Source organism: Sturnira hondurensis, unplaced genomic scaffold, assembly GCF_014824575.4.
Source record: "Sturnira hondurensis isolate 20B ecotype Veracruz unplaced genomic scaffold, ASM1482457v3 Scaffold0009178, whole genome shotgun sequence".
Classification (NCBI taxonomy): domain Eukaryota; kingdom Metazoa; phylum Chordata; class Mammalia; order Chiroptera; family Phyllostomidae; genus Sturnira; species Sturnira hondurensis.
This window is the reverse complement of record NW_028081809.1, coordinates 818,484-841,746: the sequence shown is the minus strand read 5'-3', so window position 1 is coordinate 841,746 and position 23,263 is coordinate 818,484. Positions and strand designations below refer to the sequence as shown.

The 23,263-nt window shown below is 49.3% G+C and overlaps 1 protein-coding gene across 1 annotated transcript in view; it reads left to right on the top strand.

The window, feature by feature from the left end:
• Positions 1-23,263, top strand: part of ACOXL (acyl-CoA oxidase like) — a 263,368-nt gene that overhangs the window by 48,316 nt on the left and 191,789 nt on the right. Inside the window, 1 exon segment of the mRNA XM_037056729.1 lies at positions 12,226-12,238. Within this exon segment, the coding sequence (XP_036912624.1) occupies positions 12,226-12,238 (13 nt within the window).

Below are 23,263 nucleotides of genomic sequence, written 5' to 3'. Positions count from 1 at the left end.
GGGCAGTCAAGATGGCTTGTGTGTACATCCACTGGGTTGAGTAAGAAAACAGACAGAAAATATTAGATGTTGGAGAGGATGTGGAGAGATTGGAATCTTCATACACTGCTGGTGGGAATGTCAAATGGGGTTTGAAAACAGTCTGGTGCTTCCACAAATGACTGAACACTGAGTTACACATGACCACAATTCCACTCCTAAGTGTATAACCATGAGAAGTGAAAACATATGTCCACACAAAATTGGTACATGAATGTTCATTCATAGTAGCATTATGCATAATAGCCAAACAACCCAGGTGGTGGTGAGTTGGCAAGAAGATGGATAGGGAGTGGTTGGTCCATACAATGCAATATTGTTCAGCCATGGAGAGACTGGGGTGCTGGTGCCTGCTGCCACACGGAGGGACCCTGGGGCATGCTGGGTGACGGAAGTCGGTCATGGGTCCATGTGCTGCGTGATCCTGTTTGTGTGAAGCATCCAGAGTGCGCAGGTCTGTGGAGGCAGAGAGTGGATTGGTGGTTGCTGGGGCCTGGGCTGAAAAGGGAAGTGGGGAGAGGGAAGTGTGGAGTGGCTGCTGATGGATGCAAGGTTTCTACTGGGGGTGGTGGGACGTCCTGGAGTCAGAGGGGAGTGATAGCTGAACAACTCTGTCAACGGTTTAAAGACCATCCAACTATATACTTTAAAAGGGAATTTTATGATATGTCAATAACATCTCCATACAGCTAGTATTTTAAAAATGAAAAAAAAAAAGATGACTTATGTCTGCTCCGCAGAGAGCCCGTGCTGACAGACTGAAGGCTGGGGGCAAGGTCATCCTAGGCCCATTCACCTGGGTGTCTGGTGGGGGATTCTGGCTTACAGTGGCGGGGGCGGTGGTCTCTGTTCCTCAGCATGTGGGCCTTTCTTGGAGTAAGTGTCCTGGAAAGAGAGAGCCCGCTGGACGTCGTCTCCTTTTTGTGATCAGCCTGGGAAGTCCCCTGTAGCATTCCTTCCACCTATTCTATTGCTTGGAGCAGTTGCAGACCCCCAGTTGCATTCAGAGGGAAGGCAGAGACCCCACCTCTCAGTGGAGGGAGAGTTGGTCACATTCTAACAAGAGTATGAGAGGTGGAAGGTCTTCATGTGGCCATTTTGGGAAAATGCAATCTGTCGCAGAACCTAACTGCATATTGGGATATTTATTTGGAGCACTTGTGAGAAGAAATTGAAGACTCTTTAAGGCACTTAGGTGTTAGGACACACAGTAAGAATGTGTGTGGAAGACTTCATGACAGACACAGCCTTATAGGAGGAGGCAAACCAATCAGAGGAGGCTTCTCAGAAGAAGTGGGTCTTTAATTGCCCTTGTTCTACCAGGGTGGGGGAGTGGGAAGCAGACCCAGAGGCTCAGGCAGATGCCCAGGTGGGCTGATGCTGTAGGTCCTTGAGAACAGAGCCTTTAACTACTGTGGCATCAGTTTGGAGAAGAGTCAGAGTGTGGGGAGGGTGTGGAAGGATGGGATTGATCTAGGCTGACTCAGTCTGTGTTTCCAGTAGTTCAGTCTCAACCACAAACATCATTCCTGACTCTCGGAACAGAAGCCCTGTGCAGAGCTGGGTGGATTCAAGGGGGAAGTTCAGCAGCTATCTGTGGTATGTGAGCAAGTGTCTTCAGGGTGCAGGCCCCCCAACTGTGGCAGCGCAGCGTTGCCTTCCTGCCAGGCCACCCATGCTGTCGCAGGTGACGTTCTGGCAGATGGGCCACCCTGTGCTGTGTTGTAAGGATGTTTGCTGTCCCATCCCCTGTCCTGGCTCTGAGGTGTTATGAACAGAGCAACGGAGTCATGGATATTTATGTAATGCGGCAAAAGACAAGCAAAAATCTAAGTAAGTTAGAAAGGAAAGTAATGAGGTTGAGGAGGAGGAAAGTGAGGGGACATCTACTGAGACTCCCTGCGAGCTCTGAGCTCCTTCACTGCCTGCCTCGGGGACTGGGGACCCTGAGTGAGTGGCAGCGCAGTGGAGCCGGTCTTCATAAAAGGCTGCCCCCGCATCCGTGTTCCTTGCATAGGAGTTGGAAGACTCCAGGAGCAGAAAGGATGATTAGGAAGTAAGTGACCACAGTAACTCACGGATGGGGTGCAGGCTCTTTGGCTTGGCTGGGCCTCTGACAAAGTGTCAGTGTCTGATTTGCACACCCGATTTGCATGAGCCATGGTGGAAGTGTTCTCAAAGGGCATTTGACCTGTCCATGTATCAGCGGCATCTTAAAATGATGCAGGCATTATTACAGGCTGTGTTTTCCAAAAATTACTTTTGACATACAAGGAATTCTTAATTAAGGCTCCAGGAAGCACAGCAGCATCTGTAAATTGTATGGAGCACGTAAAAAACTGTCTTCCGGGAAACCCCTAGTCTGCAGGAACTGATGATACTTAGTAACGTGTCACTGAGAGCCATTTGCAGGTCAGGCCCTGCCACCTGCCCCTCACCCTGCAGTCTTGTCCTGTCGCCAGGGTCAGTGGGCACAGGAAGAATCTGTCTTTCCTCTCAGAAGGCTGCGTGGTGCTGTGCTGCCTAGCAGTCTTGTGCCCCTCCTGCTGTCTGGCCCTGTCACTGACTTCTGTCCTCATAGAGGAGGAGGGTTTCTGGTTGTGTCCTCTCTTTAAAAAGTCCTATTAGCTTAGATTAATTGAAACCACTACCCTTTTGTTGATTTTTTTTTTGCAAAATATACCTGATGTAAAACTTACCATTTTAACCCTTAAAAAAGTTACATGGTGTATAGTTAGTTCAGTGGCATTAAAGTGCCGTTGCCCTTCAGCATCTGTGGGGCTCAGTCCCAGGACCCCCTGCCCTCAGCACCAAGCTCTGTGGCTGCTCCAGTCCCTCACACGAGGTGGAGTGGATGCGACATTGCACACAGTGTTTGCCCACAGGCGACGACGGCAGGGTGTGCCTGCACCTCACTGCGTGCTCAGGATTTAGCACGGTGCTCGGCACATGGGAAATTCAACTTTTGCTTTTGGGAAGTTCCTGGGATTTTTTTCTTTCTGAGTCTTATTGATCCATGGTTGGTTGAATCCACAGATGTGAAACCCATGGATACGAGGACCAGCTGACTACACAGTGAAGTTGTTGTACAGCCAGCACCACCCCTGGTCTCCGCAACTTTCTCATCTTCCCCCACTGAAGCTCTGTCCCCACTGAATGCTCTCTCCATTCTCCCCTTCTCACCCTTTGGGCACCCCCATTCTCTACGAGTTTGACCACTCCAGGGGCCTCATATAAGTTGGATCATGCAGTAGTTTTCTTTCTATGACTGGCTTATTTCACTTAGGGGGTCCTCAGTGTTCTTCCCTATTGTAGCCAGTGTCAGAATGCCCTTTTTAAGGCTGCATATTATTCCATCTGGAGACATTCACACATTTTTAAATTCCATTCATTAGTCAGTGGACAGTTGGGTTGCTTCCTCCTGTTTGTTGTGAATAATGCTGCTCTGAATGTGGGTGTGTGAGTATCTCTTTTGCGTATTTACCTACAAGTGGAACTGCTGGATCATATGTGATTCTGTTTTTAGGTTTCAAGGAACTGCCATTACTTTTTAAATGGGATTGCTCCTTTGTGTCTATAGTTCCAGGTTATGCCTGAGGTTCACGGCTGCTGCTGAGAGATAGTTTCCACGCCCCTTGTGACTTTAACCCAGAACCCACATGGTAGAATTGAGGGTTTCCTGGGTCCTCTTGGTGTGCATGGGGTACTTTTAGAAACAAGATTTGGGACTTTAGATTTTAATCACCAGGTCTGTTTCCAGAATCTAACAGGAGGGCCAAGGTCAAGAGAGATGGTGGAGAAAACCCAGCAGACTCCGTAGCAGGTGAGGGAAGTGAGGGGTGAGAGGAGGCAAACGCATCCCGAGACGGCAGTATTGGAAGAATAGTTCACTTACAAAGAAGAACAATCGGGGGAGTTAGAAGGACATGAATATGGGGAGGAGTGGAAGAAGTCACTAAAATCCTTTAGTGCTCAGGCTGCTGCAGACAGGTGGGGCTGAGCTGTCCGGAGCAGGAGGGGCCTTTATGTGGCCAGAGGGGCTGCAGACTGGAAGGGGCCTGGTACTGCTGCCTATGCATTGGTGCTTCCCCTGTCCCATCCCCCTTGTCATGTGAGTGTATGTGTGTGTGTGTGTGTGTGTGTGTGAACATCTTGTGTGGGGGTCCTATTCCGAATGGGCAGACGTTCTGGGAGGAAGAGCAGCTGCCGTAACTCACTGGGCATTGACAACAGGCCCTGCGCACGTTTCGCTTGTTATCATGGCGTTTTCATTTATTTTTGTAAAGTCAAGTCATTTTCGCAGAGTGGAAAATTGTCTCTTGATGTTCATTCCCCACTGTTTGGCTTGAGGTTTTTGGGTGGAATCCACACAGTGGTGACAGCTGGGTAACCCCCAGAAGTGCCCTTTGCAGATAACAGCTCTCGGGGCCCCACCACCCACACAGTGGGGAAATTGTTCCCCACTGTGTGGGTGTTTTGTTTTTTCTTTTTCTGCAAGATTGAGAGTTTAGATGATCTTCCTGCCTGTCACAGTGCCGCAGCTTGAAGAAGCCTCTGCCTCCTCGTGGGAACCCCGGGCCGGGCAGAGCCGGGCACCTTGGCACTCACCCTCTGATGTGATGGAGAGGCCTCGGGAGCCAACAACGGGGGGCGGGGGTGTTGCACGTGGCACTAAAGCCCACGTTTCCAAGAAAAGCTCATGAAAGCAGGGTGTGAGAATGGCCAGCTAGCCCGCAACAAGATTGTTTTGTTGTGTTATCTTTTTGTTGGTTGTCTTTCTTTACTAAATGAGAAATGGAAGCAGATTTTCAGTTTGGTTCTGCTCTAGTTTGCCAGCAGACCTCCATGGCAGCTTGACTTTTAGATGAGCCTAAAGATGTTTCCCAACTGACTTCTTTCTGTAGGTTCTTATAAGTCCTAAGAAAGGCCCAATTTGGTACCCTGTTCAGGCCTGTGCCCTAAATCTAACAGTGGAGTTGTAGGTACCAACCCCTCTAGAAGTCTCTGGAGTCCCCTGAGAGCTGGCAAGGGGAAGGGAGAAGCGGGGGGCGGGCGTGTGTCAGAAGTGCGCAGGGTCTGACCGGCCCCGCGCTTGCCTGGTGGGGAAGCCTTCACACTAAAATGTGGATCCTGAGACCCAACAGTCACGCCCAGACTGCCTTCGGCGCTGAGCATGAGTGACCTCAGAGGGCCCACCAGGAAGCGAAGGGGTCGAGTGCTTTTGTGTTCTGATTTAGATTAGAAGCGGAGTTTGAAGTTCGTCGATGAATCAGAACGCTTATTGAACAGACACAACACACAAACGAAATTGTCATCTTGAAATCCCAAAGGAGGAAGAGATAAGAAACAGGCCATGAGGTCTATTGGACTTTGATTTTGAGAGCTGGCAAACACCTCTCCACTCCCATTTGCAGCTGGTTTGATCTTGTGGAGACAGCTGGGGTAGACTGTGTTCTCCAGATTCTGTAAAAATAAACAAAGATGCCTTTCTGCCCTTTTTTCCCCTTCCAGAGAATAGCTGTTTCTGTCACTGGGGTTCTCTGCTGACTGTTCCATCTGTCTCTATTTCAGACTTCATAGTAAGGCTCTGACCAGATTTATACATGGGGCTGCCAAGAATTTTATTCAACTTCAATGGTATAATCTTAAAAGCAAAGCCATCTTTCAAAAGGTTGCATTTTTTAGATGACCCTAATACACAATACTGCCCCCGGAGAGCAGAGTATTGATATTCATGGGCGTCCGAGTTATGTGCTCTTACCTGGGGAGAACGCGTTCTTGAGGGCCGAGGTAGTGTTGTCAGCGATCATGATGGAGCTTGGCCAGGAGCTGTGAACGTGTGTGTGGGCGCAGTGGTGGATGCTTTCAGGATCTGGGGGAGGAAGGGTCACATGGATGTGTCATCCCATGCCTCTCTGTCCCCCTTTAATCTCATGTCTGGTATTACGTTGGTATCCTTGTGTTTTAGGGACCTCTGGTGCTGGCTCTTGGCCATTTCCCCAGTCAGACCTGCTCATGGTGTCTGCTGTCACACCCACGGGACCACCTTCAGGGAATCTTGTGTTTGCCAGCAAGGATTTTTTTCTCAAACACAGGTGTGATCATGCCCCTCCCACTCAGGAGCTTCCACGCCCAGAGAACAGAATTCTGATTCTTAGTATAGGACGCCAGCCCTCATCCCAACCTCTGTCTCCTCCCGCTGAGCAGCGCTGAGCTTCCAGCCTCCCTCACCCTTGCTCCTGCTATTTCCTTTGAAGAATTAACTTCCCCCTCTCCTCTGTATTAGCGAATGCCTACTCACTGTCAAATGGCTCCTAGGTGTCACCTAGATGTCACCTCCTTTTCAAATATTTGTCAAGAAACCATGCTGCTGTTTGTTGTTAGGTCTCAGGGCTGTTTTTCAGGCCAGATCTCAACTCCATGTCTTTTCCTTTCTGTCTTAGGCAGCCGATTGGGGCAGCAGATTGCATTCCCGATCCCACCACGTGCTTGTCCACATTAGAACTTGGGGACCCCACCACTCAGCCCTCAGAGCCCAGGCCATGTGGCAAAGCCATGCTGTGTGGGTGGCTCTGGGAGGAACTGGTTGGTCTTTTTTTTTTAAATATCTCTGAGAAACGACCACTTCTTTACTTTCAAAAGGAAGGCACCTAACTCAATTTGCTCTAGAGATTCAACACAACCCAAATTAAAACATAGAAACATAAATTCAAGTGTTTTTGTGTAAGGATAAGCTAGTTAAAAAATGACAAGCTAATGAAAAAATTATATGTAAAGAGAAATTGGAAATTTTCAAAAAGAACCATTGGAAGACTCACCCCATTCTATTGGAAAACTTGCTGTGGGACCACAGCAGCCCCGACAGTGTCAGCGACAGTGGGGTAGAGAGGGGCCCGCGGGCCAGTGGGGCCCACGCAGGCTGGGAGGGGCCCCGCATACAGATGACAGATCGGCTTTCAACAGAAGTGTCAAGGTAACTCAGTGACAAAAGGATAATTTTTCTAATAAACAGTATTGGAACAATTGGCCATCCATTAAAAAAACAAAACAACCCAAGCTCATAACCCATACCTTATAACATTTATATCAATGAACACACCTGGGCCATGGGCCTAAAGTAGAAGGTAAAACTAAAAATTTTATAGAAGAAAACAGCAGAAAATCTCTGTGACCTTGAACTAGGCAAGGATCGCTTTGGGCACATACACTGTGAACAGAGCAAGTTGGTAAAATGCATTTTATCAAAATTAAAAATATCTGCTCTTTGAAAACTACTGCTGAGGAACTAAATGACAAGCCACAAACCAGGAGAAATAGTTTCAAAACATGTATCTGATAAAGGACTCGTATCTAGAATTTGTGAAAAACTCTTGCAACCTTTTAACAAAAAAAGCAATTTAATAAACGGGCAAAAAAATCTTGGACTGACACTTTACTGAAGAAGAGCTATAGATAGCAAGTGAGAACATGAAGAGTTGGTCAATGTCATTAGTCACCATGGTGAGATACCATTACACATATATCAGAATGACTTAAAACATACCCCCCATATAAAAAAATCCCCAAAGCACAACGCTAGCCAGGACTCCCAGACTCTGATGATGTGCAGGTGCTGGTGAGGGTGAGGAGCAGGTACAACTCCCACGCATTGCCAGAGGGAAGGCCAGTTGGAGTGGCCACTCTGGAAAACACCGTGGTGTTTTGAAAGTGGTTGAACAGTTCCTAACCACATGACCTGATGACTCCACTCCCAGGTAGTACTGACACAGATGTGACAGTGTTCTCCCAGACAAAGACACGTGTGCAGACATATGTGAATGGTGGCTCTATTCATGACAGCCCCGAACTGAACACAAGTGCGAATGCCCCCCCACCTGGAGGTGGATAAACTGTGGCCCATATTCAGCAATAAAAGGGCATTGGGTGAGGAAGCCAGACTCAATGATGACACACTGTTTGATTCCATCTGTGTGACCTTCCAGAGCAGGGACACTGCAGGGAAGGAAACACGTCAGTGGCCGACAGGAGCAGGGGGAGGGGTTGACTGCAAAGTGTCATGAGTGGTTTTTTTGGGGGGGGTGATAGACATATTCTAAATTTTGATTGTGGTGGTTACATGACTGTAACCCATGGTTTCGCTTTCCATGGTTTCAGTTACCTGTGGTCAATTGTGGGCCAACTATATTAAGTGGAAAATTCCAGAATAAACAATTCATAAGTTTTAAATTGCGTGCTGTTCAAGTCTGGTGGTGTTGTCTTGCACCGTCCTGCTCTGTTCCACCCGGGACATGAGTCATCCCTTTTTGGTCCAGAGTCTCTGTGCTGTGTACCCAACTTGCCCATTAGTCACCTCTAGCTGTCTCCTTATCAGATCGACTCTTGTGGTGTCGCAGGGCTTGTGCCTGAGTACCCTATTTTACTGAATAATGGCCCCAAAGCAGGAGGCTAGTGACGTCAGCAATTCGAAATGCCAAAGATAAGCCGTAAAGTACTTCTGTAAGTGAAAAGGTAAAAGTTCTTGATTTAATAAGGAAAGAAAAAAAATCAGGTGCTGAGGTTGCTGAGCCCTGCAGTAAGAATGAATCTCCTGTCCTGAAATTGTGCGCCAGACAAAAGAAATCCTGCCAGACCTGCCATCGCACCTCAGACTGCGAACGTCACGGCCACAGTGAGTGACCAGTGCCTGGGCAGGTGCAAAAGGCGTTAGAGTGGTGGGAAGACGTGAGCAGGAGGCGTGTTCGGACTGCTGCTGCCTGTTTCCCAGACAGCATCGGCCTCTGCGAGGACTCAGCAGGGACCCCCTGAAACCGTGACCACACTCCTAACTTTTACTACAGTATATGGTTACAATTGTTCTGTTGTATTAGTTATTGTTGTTAATCTCTTACTTTTGCCCAGTTTATAAATTAAACTATCACAGGCCCTTATATAGGGTTACGCACTATCTGTGGTCTCAGAGCACCTACTAGGGGGTCTTAGAATGTGTCCACTGCGGATAAGGGGAACCTCCGCATACATTTGTCAAAACTCATGCAGCTTTAACACCCAAAACTGCTGAGCTTCATTGTAACGGAATTACATCTCAGTGAATTTGAATTAAAGACAGCTAAGGTAGAGGGGAGCCTGGGCCACTCCTTAAGATGAGGCCACCCGGTCTGAAACCATGTTGAGAGTCCTGTGCTTCTCGGTAACATCTCGGGGGTTCTGCATAAGGAATTATGTTGTGTTTGCTACTCCTAGCACAAGGCATGGGTTCTATAGTTTTGCTCACTTTGGCATTTCCAGTGAAGGTGAGTTGTTAGAGGTATAACTGTACTTGAACTCGCTGGTCTTTCAAGGGCTTTCATGTTCACAGGTGCACTTGGGTCTTTTGTCAACCGTGGACTTTTCAGATGGAAAGGTGCTTGAGTGAGGCCCCCTTGGCGGGCGTGGTTTAACCGGGGGCAACTGGTTTTGACCTTTTCTTCACCATAAGGCTACTGCCAGGGCCAGGAACGCTCTAAGGGCTTCCAGGGGCTGCGAGGGCTGGCTCTGCAGTCAGGGGTCCTCTGAGCCCACAGGGGCTGGGGTGATGTGCACTTGGCTTGCTCCCCTCCATGCAGGGGAGGTTCCAGGTACAGGTGCCTGAGGTCACATTCCAGGGGGCCCTGCTCGTCTTACCCATCTGGAAAACTTACTGGCCAGAAACCTAGGGAGCGGGTGCAGCTGTTTGCAAATGTCACCGATGACCAGGTAGTGAGAATGCAGCTCCCTATTTGTCTCTGGCCACTGAGGCCCATGGAGCAGGTTCCCACCTTCCACTTGGTTGACTGCCACCGAGAAGCAGGCGGGCAGCAGGCACCCCGTGAACAGGCCACACTGGGGCTCGTGGCCGACAGGGAAATGAGCCTGGAGGGAGAATACCAGCACCTCCCTCCTTGGGCTGAGAGGAGCTGCCTTTCTGCGAGGACCAGGGCAGGGGGCAGCCCACAGGCCACTGTCCAGGCCGGTGTTTACAGCAAAGCAGCTGGACAGGAGGAAGTGCAGGGTCCTTTATGTGTCCTTTGACTGGTGCCATGCCGCCTGGCCCGGTGGGTCACAGGAGAGTGCGCCTGCAGTTGGTTGTCCCTGTTTTACAGGAGGAGAGTTTACCAAGGCCCAGCTTGTTGTCGTGGAGTGGGAGAGGGAGGGGGTCAGGGTAGGGAGGGTCTCTCTGTTCAGGCTGATTGGCAGGGGAAGCTGGGGCAGAGGCTCATTTTCTATGGCTTTGCCTGTAAGCCTGGCTCACAGCCCCAGACTCCCTCCTCCTAGAGGCGTTTCCAGAGTTTTAATGGACAATCTGGTTGGGAGGATGTAATCTTGAAGCTCTGTTAAACTAGCCAGAGAAGGTGCTAAATTTTCTCCCACTGACCAAGGTGCCTAGCTTATAGGCAATTTTTGCTGTGTGAATGGCATTTGGCCCCTGGTGTCACTCAAGCCACCTGCATACCAGGAACTGAACTGCTAGAACTGAACATAGTAGAGACTGAACTGCTCAGAGGACTGGGCCTATGGGGGACCTGGGGGCTCTCCTGAGGGGGAGGCTGTGTGCCACCCACTTTTGTGTCAAACTGCACTTTTCTTTTTCCTGAGGTATCTTGTCACTTAGATTTTCCTTCCTGCCGAGGTTGATAAAGTCAAGTGTCCGGCAGAGAGAATTAACTGTGTAGCTTTCCCCTCCATTGTCTTTTATAAGGTGGGTGCAACAGCTTGTCACAATGACAGTGTCCAGCTCTTTAGTGTTCATGGTGAGGGGGCCTCAGGGGCACAAAGGAGCCACATGTCACTCGGCAGGTGTGGGCACTACACATGCCCACAGCATCCCTCCTCCCAGAACGCGTTGCTCACTCATCCACATTTGGGTTGTGTTGGCCTCGTTTAAGAGCTGGAAATCTCGTGTTTGTTTATTTACCCCGCTCCTAGACCAGTGCTTCTTCATTGGTTGCCCCAACTCAGGGGAGGATGCTCTGGGCACCCAGTGGACAGGGAGGCCAGGGCTGCTGCTAACTGTGATGCAGGCACAGGACAGCTCACCACAGGCACTAGCCATCTGGCCCAAATGTGAATGGGACTGAGGTGGAGAAACACTTCCCTGGACACCGGGATTGCCAGTATTTACTCCTATTTCCATCTTCAGGGCTGGTGGGTGTCATGTGCTCAGCCAGCAGGGACTGACTCATATCTGGTACTAAGAGACTCATCTGCTCTGCTAGGTTGGTTTTGTGTCGGCAAAAGCCCCCATAGTCCCTGAAAACCTTTTTGTACCATTTTGTTTGTTTGCTTGTTTCTCTAAACATAGAAATCAAATCACTTACTATTAGTCGTTCAAATGGGAAGAAGAGAATGGTCGCCTCTCCTGCATGGTAGGTCACCTAGAACCCTTTTATGGTGGTTTGTGCAGCGATTTGGAACTGTACACCCACACTTAGGCTGACTGTCCTTGGGAGCCGCCCACTTCCATCCCTGGTTTGGCTTCCATTGGAGACACACTGGAGGGAGGGCCCTGCCCTGTCGATCCACAGGGCCTGACAGGTAATTAGAAAGTAATTGATTATTTTACCTTGACTGTCCTATTTCAACCTCTCTCCATCCTCCCTTTTAAAATCTTTTTTCCTCTTTAAATCTTAAAATGGAAAAGAAATAAAATTTGGGATATTAAAAATTTTAATTAAATGTAAATCTATTTGTTTGTTCATTTATATTGAGTGTCTACCTTGACACGATAGAGGTGAAGTTCACCATGTCCACCTTTGGTGACTCTGCTGGGAACCTTGCCTGACACAAGTCATAAAGGGAGTGTTCAGTGTACTGAGGCATGAGTGTGTGTGTGCCTTTGTGTGCACGTGTGTGTGTGTGTGTGTGTGTGTGTGGCGTAGTCCACTGGGTGGGCTGGAGACACCTTCTGGAGGAGGGAGAGGAGACTGGCAGGCTGGAGCGGTGGGGGACAGGAGTGGTACCGTGGTTACAATTTGCAGATGACCTGTATGTAGCTGTGATTGCCCAGGCTGAGGCTCAGTAAGGAAGCAGGATGGACGGCTTTACACCAGGTGCACATGGGGATTTGAACTTGGGTCTTTGACTCCCAGTAGAAGATGTGTTTCCCACAGTGTGTCAACAATACCACTGGGGTCCTGGAGTGGCTTCATGCATCTCACAACCATGATCCAGCCCTAGCCCTGCGGTGGGGGTGCTTGTTTGGAGTCATCGGCAGGGACTACAGCCCATGGGAGAGTGATTAAATGGCATTTGGCCTGGAAGGGCAGGCGATGCTGATGGAAAAGTTTCTTCTGATATAAATTCATTTAAGTAAAAACAGAGCAGATTTATGGGAGAGTGTTAGAAGACTCCAGGTGGTGAGATGATGGGACAGAAACCACTCAGGGCTGTCCACATGGCAGAGGTCTGGAAAGCTCCTGCCCAGCCCCAGGGGGAGGTGGCCCATTTTCAGGTGATCCCAGAGGGACCAGGACTTCAAGTTTTCATTTCCTCCCATTGAGAAACAGAGGAGACAGTGGTCCGTGCCTTGGGGTGGGGTCAGGGATTCAGAGACCACTGGTCCTCCCAGCCCGCCCCGGCCTCTGGGACGCCTCACGTCTGACGGCTAGAGTTGGAGTGGTGGGGGAAGCTGCTGACCCATGTTCCAAGAAGCTCTTCCAGCTGAGGTAGTTGACAACCCAAAGGGGTTTATTTTGTTTTAAAAGAAACATTTTGGCATCTTCTTGTAAATCACATGTCCTCTGTGAGGAAAGTAGGTACAAATGTTAGGTGTGGGAGACAAAACTCATAAAAAAGGGAAATTCTGTTGTTTCTTTTTTCATACTTGTTGCTTTTTTTTTTGGTATGCCCAAAAGCAAGGGTAGAAGAAAAACCAGTGATTCTGCCCGTTGCCAACAGTTACCCTGATTTTAAACCAGTCTTGATGTGGATGAATGGCCATGAGCTGCGCTTCAGACGACATGCTGCGTGCTTCCTCATTTGACTCTCTGAGCCCCTACAATGGACATTACTACCTTAGAGACAGGGCTACTAATGGTCAGAGAAGGTGAAGAATTGGTCCAGGGCCACACAGCCACTTTATAAAGGCCATGTACTTTCCACTTTACTGGGAGCCCCCATTAACTTGGATGGAGGAGCTGTTACTATGTGATGCCATTGGAAAAAAAATGCTGCAAACAGATGAAAGAGCAACTTGACAACAGAAGATACAAGGAAGAGTCTGATTGGCTGCCAGGGAAATGAAATACACAATATGTGCTGCAGAAGAAAAAAGAGAGGACCCTGTGTGCTAAGGGGAGAAATACAGTAAATCTCATCCCTTGCTTGAAATGACAACATGGTGCTGCTAAGACTGTCTGATAATTTCCCCTGCACATGAGTCTTCTCTTTTCTTTTCTCTTCATCTTTCTTTTGCCTTTAGCTATGAGTAACAGGAAACTCTAGCTGAACCATTTTGAACATTAAGTGGATTATTTTCTCACTGAATGATTCCTGAAGTAAAGGCCATTTCAGAGAGGCTGTTTCAGTAACTCAGTGACAGCCTCCAGGACTAGGTTTGCTTTAATATCTCTGTAACACTCAGCATGTTGGTTTTGTTTTGGGCTGATTCCCTCATGGTCACAAAATGGCTGCTGAGGTTCTTGCTGTCATATGCAGATACAACCAAATTAATCAGAAGAGGAAGACCCAGCTCTTCCTACATGTCACTTTGTAGCAGCACGGCAGCTTTTCCCCCGTAACCCTTCCAGAGACTTCCCCTGGAATCAACCATCTGTCACCGCTCAGGCTGTCACCAGCAGGGAGAACGGGATGGCTGTAATTGGCTTAGTGAAGCACAGTGGCTCTGTGGAGGAGGGTGTATCGCATGAACAAAATTGGGATGTTATTACTAAGGAGCAAGGAAGAGGAGTTGGACCCACAACTGGATATATTACTACGTATTTTAAAACATACTTACCGGAAATTTCGAAACATAAGGGGAAATAGCATAGTGGACTTCCAATTACTCATCTCCAAGTTTCTACAATGATCACATTTTGACCATTTCAGATTATCTTTATCATGCTCTTTATCTCCTGCGGAACTATTTTGAAACGAATCCCAGGTATATCATTTTAAAAATGTGCTCCCTACAGACATTGAGTATCTTCTCTGTGTCCTGCCACAGACCCGAAGAGAAAAGCTGGTTCAGGGTGAAGAAGTTAGTGGAGACTGATGTCGTATTAATCTACTTTTGCTAAAAAGACTGAATGCTTTTTCATTTGCCTGAAACAAAGGCAAATGCAATGTCCAGGGAGCAGGGTTTTCTGCAGCTTCTGTTCTGGCTGTTCCCAGGGTCCTTGGGGGGTGAGGGGACAGGTGTCCGGGGAGCTCGTGTTGGATAAGGAAGATGAATGGAAGTTCAGCGTCTCGTTTGTCATTTCCACTCCCAGGCGGATGAAGTGAACGCTTTCTAAGAGTGGGTCTGGTCTGACGACACCTGTTTCTGCATGTTAATAGATTTCTGGGGCGAGATAGAGCCCGTGATGTCACCTGCAGGTGTGTGAGCCTGTGGTGGCGGTCTGCTGTGTGGCATTTGTTTCACAAGGCGTTGCAGCCACATCTGTTTTCAGCTGTGAGAGCATCCTCGCCAGCTTGCTGAAGAAAGAGACGTTTTCAACCAGAACAGAATGTCAGATGTCACAGGTCGACTCTTGGCTGGGCTGTAAACATGTACTTTCCCCATGGCCTGAGCTTGTTTTATTTAGTGGTGGAACAAAATGCAAATGTTATTTCTTTAAGATATCACGGTGGCAGTAAGAGCATATTTCCATGCACCTTTGCGTCCCTCCTGTTTCAGTACAAGTTGAAAAGACCCCTCTTCCTCTCCACATATGAAACAGGAAGCCTGCCTTCAGATTTTCCTGCAGTTTTTAAACATTTGCTTCTTTTAACAAGAGTTCACATGCTTCAGGAGGCCTGGTATGGGACATAAAGAGAAATTCACCATTTCTCTAAATACGTGCCTCCACTTCGACACTACAACTAAAGGTCAAATTGCAGAGCTGAATCAGTTATAGCTTCATGTTCAGGATATACTCAACCTGAGCTGATTTTATCTGCCGGGCTTTGTAAAATGTTAGTGTTGGCACAGAGAGAGTTTAAAAACAGAAATCTTGTGCATAACTATATTTGAAAAATCTTTTAAAAAAGCGAGAGACAGAGAACGGCATAAGGACATGAAATGATGCCATTTGCCTCGATATTTGTGTGGTGCGGGTGGCTTTTGCAGCAGTTACACTGGTCTGTGCAGCGCGTGCTTTTTAGATTGTGCAGGTTGTGGCTGGGTGGCCTTTGTGTTGTGTGCTGTGCACTTCGGTGAGAATCCACCGACCCCAATACATTTTACTTGACGTGCACAGCTGGGTCGCCGGCACATAGTCCAGGCCATGAAAAGAATGCAAAAGAAAACACAGACAATCTATTCATCAGAACACTGTGACAGGGAGACATCGGGGCTGGCTCAGGCAGGGGTGCACCTGCAGGAAGCAGGAGGAGGAAGAGCGAGCAGGGCCTGGGGAGAAGGCGGAGAAATCGCAGCTGCTATTGACCCCTGAGGCCTCCATGGCCAGGGGCTTGGTCAAAGGTGAAAGCTGGCTCAATTACCAACTTATGGACTCTGGTTCTGGGGGGCTCTGCAAGCAGGAGGACAGATGGCGGCGCAGAGGTCCTACTCTTTGAGGGTGTGCGCACTGGCGCCTGGTATTCAGCAGCGACCCGGGCAGAGGCATGGGTGAACTCAGCTGGTGACCAAGGGTGGTGTCCAGGTTCCTGATGCATGGGGTCACGCTAGGTCTGTCTCCCCACAGAGAGCAGAGAGGAGGTGGCTTGTGGAATCCTTGAAGCCTTTCTCTGGCCACAAGGATGTCCAGTCACCCCAGTCTGGTTCGCACAACCTGCCTAACCCCAAACACCACCTTCCTCTTCCTGTGCGTATTTGCGATTTTGCAGCTGGTTTCACACTTTTTTTTTTTAACCAGGAAAGCAAGCTTTCCATTTGTGTGTGCGTGTGAGCTTGTCACCTGAACAGCTGTTTGCGTTCCTGTGTAAAGGGCCCTCACCATCCCAGCTGCGGTAAGGGGCTGGGTGGGTGTCTGTCACTTAGGCTTCCCTGTGTGGCATGGAGCCTGGCCTGGGCTGGGACACAGCTTGTCAGGCCTTTCCCAAGAGTCCACTTGGGGACTGCCTGAGCTGGGACACACCTTGCTGTCTCCAGGTTGCTTGCGGCTCTTTGGGGAACATCAGTGTGTATATCACTCAAGACTGTGGGTCTTTGTGTTGGAAATGGAAGGCTGATAGCGCCTGCACGCTTTCCCCTTGGGCCGGAGCTCCACATAGGTGTGCACTGCAGAGACTGGGTGGCAGCTTTGGAGACAGACAGACAGACAGACAGACTTGGGTTCAAGTCTGGCATCCCCACTCTATAGCTGGGTGAGTGTTCAAGTCCAGCACATCACGGAGAGCCCAGCAAAGAGCTCCAGGAAGTGGTGGTGGGCTTGTCTGCACTGGGCCGCTCTGCCCTGACCCCCTTTACCCACAGGCTGTGCCGTTCTGCCAGGTGGGCAGGGTGCTGGGAGCATCACTTTATTGAAGCAAAGTCGACGGTAAATTCTGCAAGGGCTTCTAGGAGCAAAAGGTGCTTTAAAAAAAAAGCGGTTTTGTTTCAGTATTGAGTGTCACAAAATGTTCGTTCCTCCTCAACAAAACCAGGTCAAGATTCATGTTCAGAAAGTATTTGTAATCTTTTATGTTGCTTATAGAGCTTCGTGAAATTCTGCAGCATAATTAAAACAGCAACAACAACCACCAATTAAAAACAAGAAAACTAGGACTGTCATCTAGGACTGAGGTCTTTGACACATACGGCTTGACAAGACTGACTAAAAAAAGCATCAGCCAAACCCCAAACCACTGAAAATACACATCTTCTCCCGTCGGGACAATTCAAGGTGTGCATCTGGTGAGCTGCCTCTGGGAAAGGCTCAAGTGAAAACGCTCGCTGGCTGCTTTCTGCGCTTTGCTGACCCTCCCCTCGTCCCCTCGCATGTGTCCTGCTCCTTGACCTGGAACCGGGAGCTCAGAAGCTAACCCTGGCTGTTACTCAACTGCAAACTTTAAATTCAGGTTCACGCAGGGCAGTTGTTGGGAATTTGAAAACACAGGGTGAAACCCCGGTCTTACAAAGACGGAACAAAAGTGCTCTGTCCTTTGGAGGTCACTAATCCAGTGTTTGCACCTTGTCACCACGTCGTGTCTGAAAAACTTGGAATTACCTCCAATTAGGGAGTTTAAGTGGCTCTTGCTCTCCGCACCGTTGACCCCTTGAGCTTGTTTGGCAGGTTTTCTGCCCAGTCTTCACCTGGGTGCACGTTGTTTTGCTGTTGGGGGTCTGCACTGCTCCGGGTGACCCCGTAGAACTGTCCACGCCGTGAGGCCCAGGGGCTGTTGTGAAGTTTACAATGACAGATGGCAGAGGCATGAAAGGCACCTCTGAGGGCTTTGTGACAAGGGATTTGGGTGCTCAGAATCCTTTTTTGTCTCTCGTTCTGGCAGGCCGTGGCTGCCGTCAGAGCTGTGACAAGGCCCATTTAGGACAGTGAGGCCCGTGCGTGTCGCACGCCTGCTCACGGAAACACTGCTCCTCCCGTCCCCACGGCCAAGCCTCTGCCGCTTGCTCCTGTGGAAACGCAGGCTTTCCTGGCAGCCTGCCTCCTGGGACGCCGGGGTTTCACTGCACAGAAACTCACTTGATTTCTGGACATGAGGGTCAGAATTATCAAGGAGGACAGGAAAGAGGGCCTCTGGCAGCTGTAAGGAGCTGCTTTCCGGACTGTCGCTGGACTTAGAGGCCAGTGGTAAGGCTGTCTCCGTGTGTAGGGACAAACTGGTTCGAGCTACAAAGCCTGTGTAGGGCCCTTGGAGTCACCCCTTGGACATGTCTTGTAGCATCTCTCTGGTACCCTAATGGGGTCAAGGTGCTGTTCATGTTGAGGGAAACTCTGCAGTCCCCCAGGAAAGAGTTGCCTGCTGTGGAGAGGCGGTGGCCTGCTGATGGCCAGCCTGAAGGGCAGGTGGGCCTCTGCTGCCAATATTTATACATCGGTAGGAACTCTGGGTTTCTGGCTTCTTTGGAAAAGTGGGTCGGCCAGCAGCACCCTGGCTCTTGGCCTGCATGCCAGCCGCCAGCTGGAGCCTAATAGCCGCTGCCGCCTTTGACAGGCTCCCACTCGTTAGTTTTTTCCTGCTTGCATCCAGTCAACTGCACTCACTTCCTTGACTAACCCCAGAGAAAGTGAAATGTAAACATACAATAAGGGCCTTTAAAATTCATCCTAATAAAATAATCCGAGATGCAGAAAACATTTCATGTTACAAAGATGTTTCCTTCTGTTATTCATAATATACAAATTGGGCACAATGCAACAATGGGAGCGGGCTGACTTAGTTGTGATGCTTTCCTATGATGAAATATTATATGGCTGGGAAGGTAACAGAGTTTTTAATAACACAAAAAGATAATCATGATGCAGCGTTGGATTATAAAAACTAGATATTAAATTATGTTTGCAGTACACTCCAATTATCTCCTAAAATGTAAAAGCAGCTATCAATATGCATAAAATAAGACCGGGAGCAGATTTTTCCTTTATTGTCATTATTTTTTTATTACCAGCCAAGGACATTTTTTTCATTGCTTTTAGAGAGAGAAAGGGGCAGAGAGAAATACTGATGTGAGAAAGAAGCACCAGTTGGCTGCCTCCCATATACCTCCTGACTGAGGATCAAACACGCAGCCTAGGTGCGTGTCCTGACCAGGAATCGAACCTGCAACCTTTCAGTTATGGGACGCTGCTCCAAGAAACTGAGCCAAACCAGCCAGGGCAAAATTTTCAAAATATTAACAGCGATTACTTTTTGGCAATAAAATAATCCATGATGATTTCATCTTCATTTTATTCTGGACTTTCTGTGTTTTCTATAAGGAATGTGTATAGCTGTTATAGTCAGGGGGGAAAATTAACAAATAAGGAAGAAACAAAAGCCTTGATGATTAGGGAATTTTCCTCAAATTTCCCAGCTGGTTGGTGACAGGGCAGGGCCACAACCCAAGTTCCCGGTGGTTCTGAAATGAACTCACCCCTGTCCTGAGGGTTGGGCTGCCCACAGCTGGGCACCCGGTGTGCAGGGCTGGCCTTAGGGTCCCACCTTGGACCTGTGAGCTCTCTGTGGGTGCGCTTGTCTGTTGGAGGGTGTATGTCATTTTAAGTCCTCTGTTTTGCCTTTACTAATGAGCAGTCTTTAAGAACCAGACATCTGTGCCCTTGAGCAGAAATTAGGGCTAATTTAGGTGTTATTGCATGCTCGGCCAGTTTCACAACTCACGTGACTTGTGACGTATTTCCCGGGGGTGGCGGGGGCACCTGGGCTGGATTGTCTCTAGTTGTCATTTTTCCTTCCTCTTGTGTGCAGCCAACTGTACTCATTTCCTGACGAACCCCAGAGAGAGTGAAATGTAAATAGTATGGACAAGGATCTTTAGAATCTACTTCTCCTCTGTGAGGGAGGACAAGTCAAAGCCACTCAGACCCCTTCACCAGGGGTGCTTCCAAGTGACACTGGGCTTAGAAGAATCCTGAGTGTGCCGGTCGACTCGACCAGCGCGCTAGCTGCTTCGGGAAGACCCGAGTCCCTTCCTGACTCCTCTCACCAGCTGTTCCGGTGAACTGGCTCAAACCTACCCTCCTCAGATTGTGTTCCACAGTACAAAATGGGAGGGAATTATTTTCCGTTGAACGGCTTTCTCCAGGGCCCATAGGACAGGTCTGATGGGAGATGTTCAGTGAAGGTTTTCTGAGTTCCCTAGGAGGAGGAGGAGCCCCAGAACCAAACACAAGAGGACTCTCACCTCTTGAAGGTCCGCAAAGCTCACAGGGACCTAAAGCTGTTCATTTTTCTACAGCAAGAAATCTGTGCTGTGACCCAGAAGGCCACTCCACTTCAGAGACATGTCCTCGGGAAGGCATAGTCTCTAGGCTTGTGGAGTTACTGCATGTTCAGGAGTAACCCTCACCTAAGGGAATACAAGGCCCTCTAACCCATGTGGAAATAGCCTTTCCAAGGAGACTAGCTGAGACTGTCTTTCTCGTGGTGAGAGAGCGCTGCCGATGTTTTCCTCCCAGGTGTACCCCGTGTAGGCTGGATATCTCTCCCTTCCAACCAGGGTCTGTAGATTTCATCAGGCTTTCACTTCCACAGTGCTGTCGGTTCTTGGCCCCAGCCCTGGGGAATAAGCTGGCTGACAGGATTGGAGCTCCCAGGGAGCAGCCTCGAATGTAGGTTCCTGGGGCTGGTGTCTCACTGTGGCCAACAGATATTGCTCTGATCAGGCACCTGCTGGTCAGGTTTTCTAGCCAGCGGGTGGTTGTGCAGATGGGGCCCTGGAGGCCGTCAGGGCTTGGCGAGGTGACTGGGCATGTGCCTGGGCAGCCAGTTGCCCGCCCATGGTAGTGGCTGATGGTTTCATTTCTTAACGCATTTCTGCATGGTGGGTCAATTCTATTTTTTTGAGCTTCTAAAAGGACTTCTAAAATCAGTGCCTTCAGGAGAATTTCTGGTTGCTGGGAAAGTTAATACGAACTGGAAAAATAAGAATCAATATCCCAAGACATGTTTGTCTGCTAAAAGTTGTAATTGTATGTTTCTAGTCGTAAATGTTGATGGAAGGAGCGGGGCGCCTTGGCCTGGGCCCCTGGGGCCTGGCTGGCATGGGTCGGAGCAGGGCTCTGCCTGTGCTTGGAGGCTGGGGTGGAGCTGGAGGCGGCGGAGCGGGGCGCAGGGGGAGAGGGGGGAGTCCTGGGGGGAGGTGAGTGGGCTGGAGCAGGCCCTGAAGCTGCCTTCTCAGGGCTGCCTCTCAAACACCTCTGGTTTTACTTTTTCTTAACTTTGCATTTCTAGCTCTTTTGCCAGATTTCACATTCTCAAACTAAGCATGAGTCTCAATTCCGTGACGAACAGGCTATTTTGGAGGAGTGATGACTCAATTTTTATTTTAAGCCCAATGAGAAGACTTCACCTAAGAGGCCGTAAAGGAATGATGTTTATTATATTTTCACCTATTCTTAGATTTTTAATTATACAAGTGATACATGGGGCACATTCTTATAAAATTTAGAGTCTTCCCTGCCTGTCCATTTCCTGATTCTAGACCCCTTCCCCAGGGTCACAACTGTTAACATTTTTTTAGTAATTATTTTTCATCCTCAACCAAAGACATTTCCTTTCATTGTTTTTAGAGAGAGAGGAAGAAAGAAAGAGACGAATCAATTGGTTGCCTCCCGATACACTGGACTGGGGACCGATGCCCTGACCAGGAATGGTATGTGTCCTGATTGGGGGGTCGCCCTTGCCAGCGCCGGTCTGGGAATCAAACCTGTAACCCAGGCATGTGCCCCAACTGGGAATTGAACCCCACAGCCTTAAGGTTTATGGGATGATGCTCCAACCAACGGAGCCATACCTGCCGGCTCACCACTGTTAACAATTTTATGTGTATCTTTCCACATAATTTGTGTGCATTTACATGTGTGTATTTTTGCACGTGAGTGGCAGCACCATCTATACATTCTTGTACAGCTGTACTTTTCCACAGAATGATCCTTCTTGGAGACCATCGCATGTCATTAAGGACCTGCCTTGTTTTAAACTGCTGACATATACTCTGGGGGAGATTATTTAACCTGTCCCCTCATCGTAGATGGAAGATGATTGCATTTCTCAGTGTGTCTAAGTGAAGCTCAGTTTCACGGACAAACTCCATTTTTCTTTCTCCCCAGAGTGTCAGGTACTGTTTTAAAAAAGAAGAAACCAGTAGAGAGAGAAGCAATCCCCAGGGGACAGGGGGCGGCCGGGCTTGTCTGTCAGCAGAGGGCCCTGGGTTGTGGGGCGGTGCCTGACTGTGGTCAGCAGGTATGGCGACCTTGTGGTCGAGGGCTGTGGGGGGAGCTGGGGAGGGGGGCTGCGCAGAGTATGAACCACTGCACAAGTCCAGCAGCAGGAGGCAGAGCCGAGGCTTGGCTTAAACTGACGGCAGTGTCTTTGACGCAAGGAGGCAGAAATCTGAGATGCCACAGGTTTGTCTGTCTCTTTGTTGTTCAGTCACTTGGTATAAGCTATGTTCCAAGCAGACTCCAGGTGCTGGGAACCTGGGTGCCTGAGATTAGGATTCTGTCACTTAGAGCCTCCCATGTGGTCAGAGAGAAAGACATGCACAGACCTAGTGCAGGAAGGGAGCGGCCCCTTGGGCTCTTGGCTGCTGTGGAAGAAAGACCCCAGGGACATTTGTCTGCCCTGAAGGATGAGCAAGGCTTTGCTGAGTGAGGAACGGAAGGAACAGACATTTCTGGTCAGGGCACAGCAATCCAGGGCACAGAGATAAAAAATGACAGGTGTGTCCTCGTTTGGTGGGAAGCTAAGTGTGGCTGGAGACTAAGGCTGGGGGTAGGTGGCCGGGGGAGGCAGTGGCAGTGGCAGGAGTGAGGGCAGGAAGGGCCTGGGGAGCGCGGAGCTGAGACTGTGTCTGCAGCGGGCGTCAGCGATGTGAAGGGGGCACACTGGCACCTGACTTACCCCAGAAGGAGGAGATCCTGAGGGCGAGGAGTGCGTGTGCTGGGGGTGAGAGGCAGGGCTGCAGTACTGACCGGGGTGTGGGTGCATCCCTCCATCCTGTGGCATTTCCAGAAATCTTGTTCTCTTCCAAATTCTGGGCAGTCAGTGACTAAAGAGCTGTGGCCCCTGATTACTGGGGACAACAGGCTGTTGAATGGCTCCTAGCGCAATGTATGCACGCGTTTATCTTCACGAGTGATGGCTCAATGGTCTGAGGTTCCGTCCTGGGGTGGGAGGACGAGGGGTGAGGCCCAGCAACAGGGCCGCCAGGAGAGGGGAACCAGGGGAATGCCGCGGCTGGTGGGCGGGAGCTGAGTGAGGCAGAGACGAGTGTTACCGTGAGGGGTGGACAGAGACACAGGAAAGTGAGCAGGTTTGCGTGTGGGGGGGGGGGGGAAGATGAGGATTCCTTTTGAATTCCAGCATCAAAAGTGTCCTTGTGGTTTAGAAACTAGAGGAGAAAGAGTAAATACCTTTTGGTGTATAGCAAAAGCCCTATTAAAAA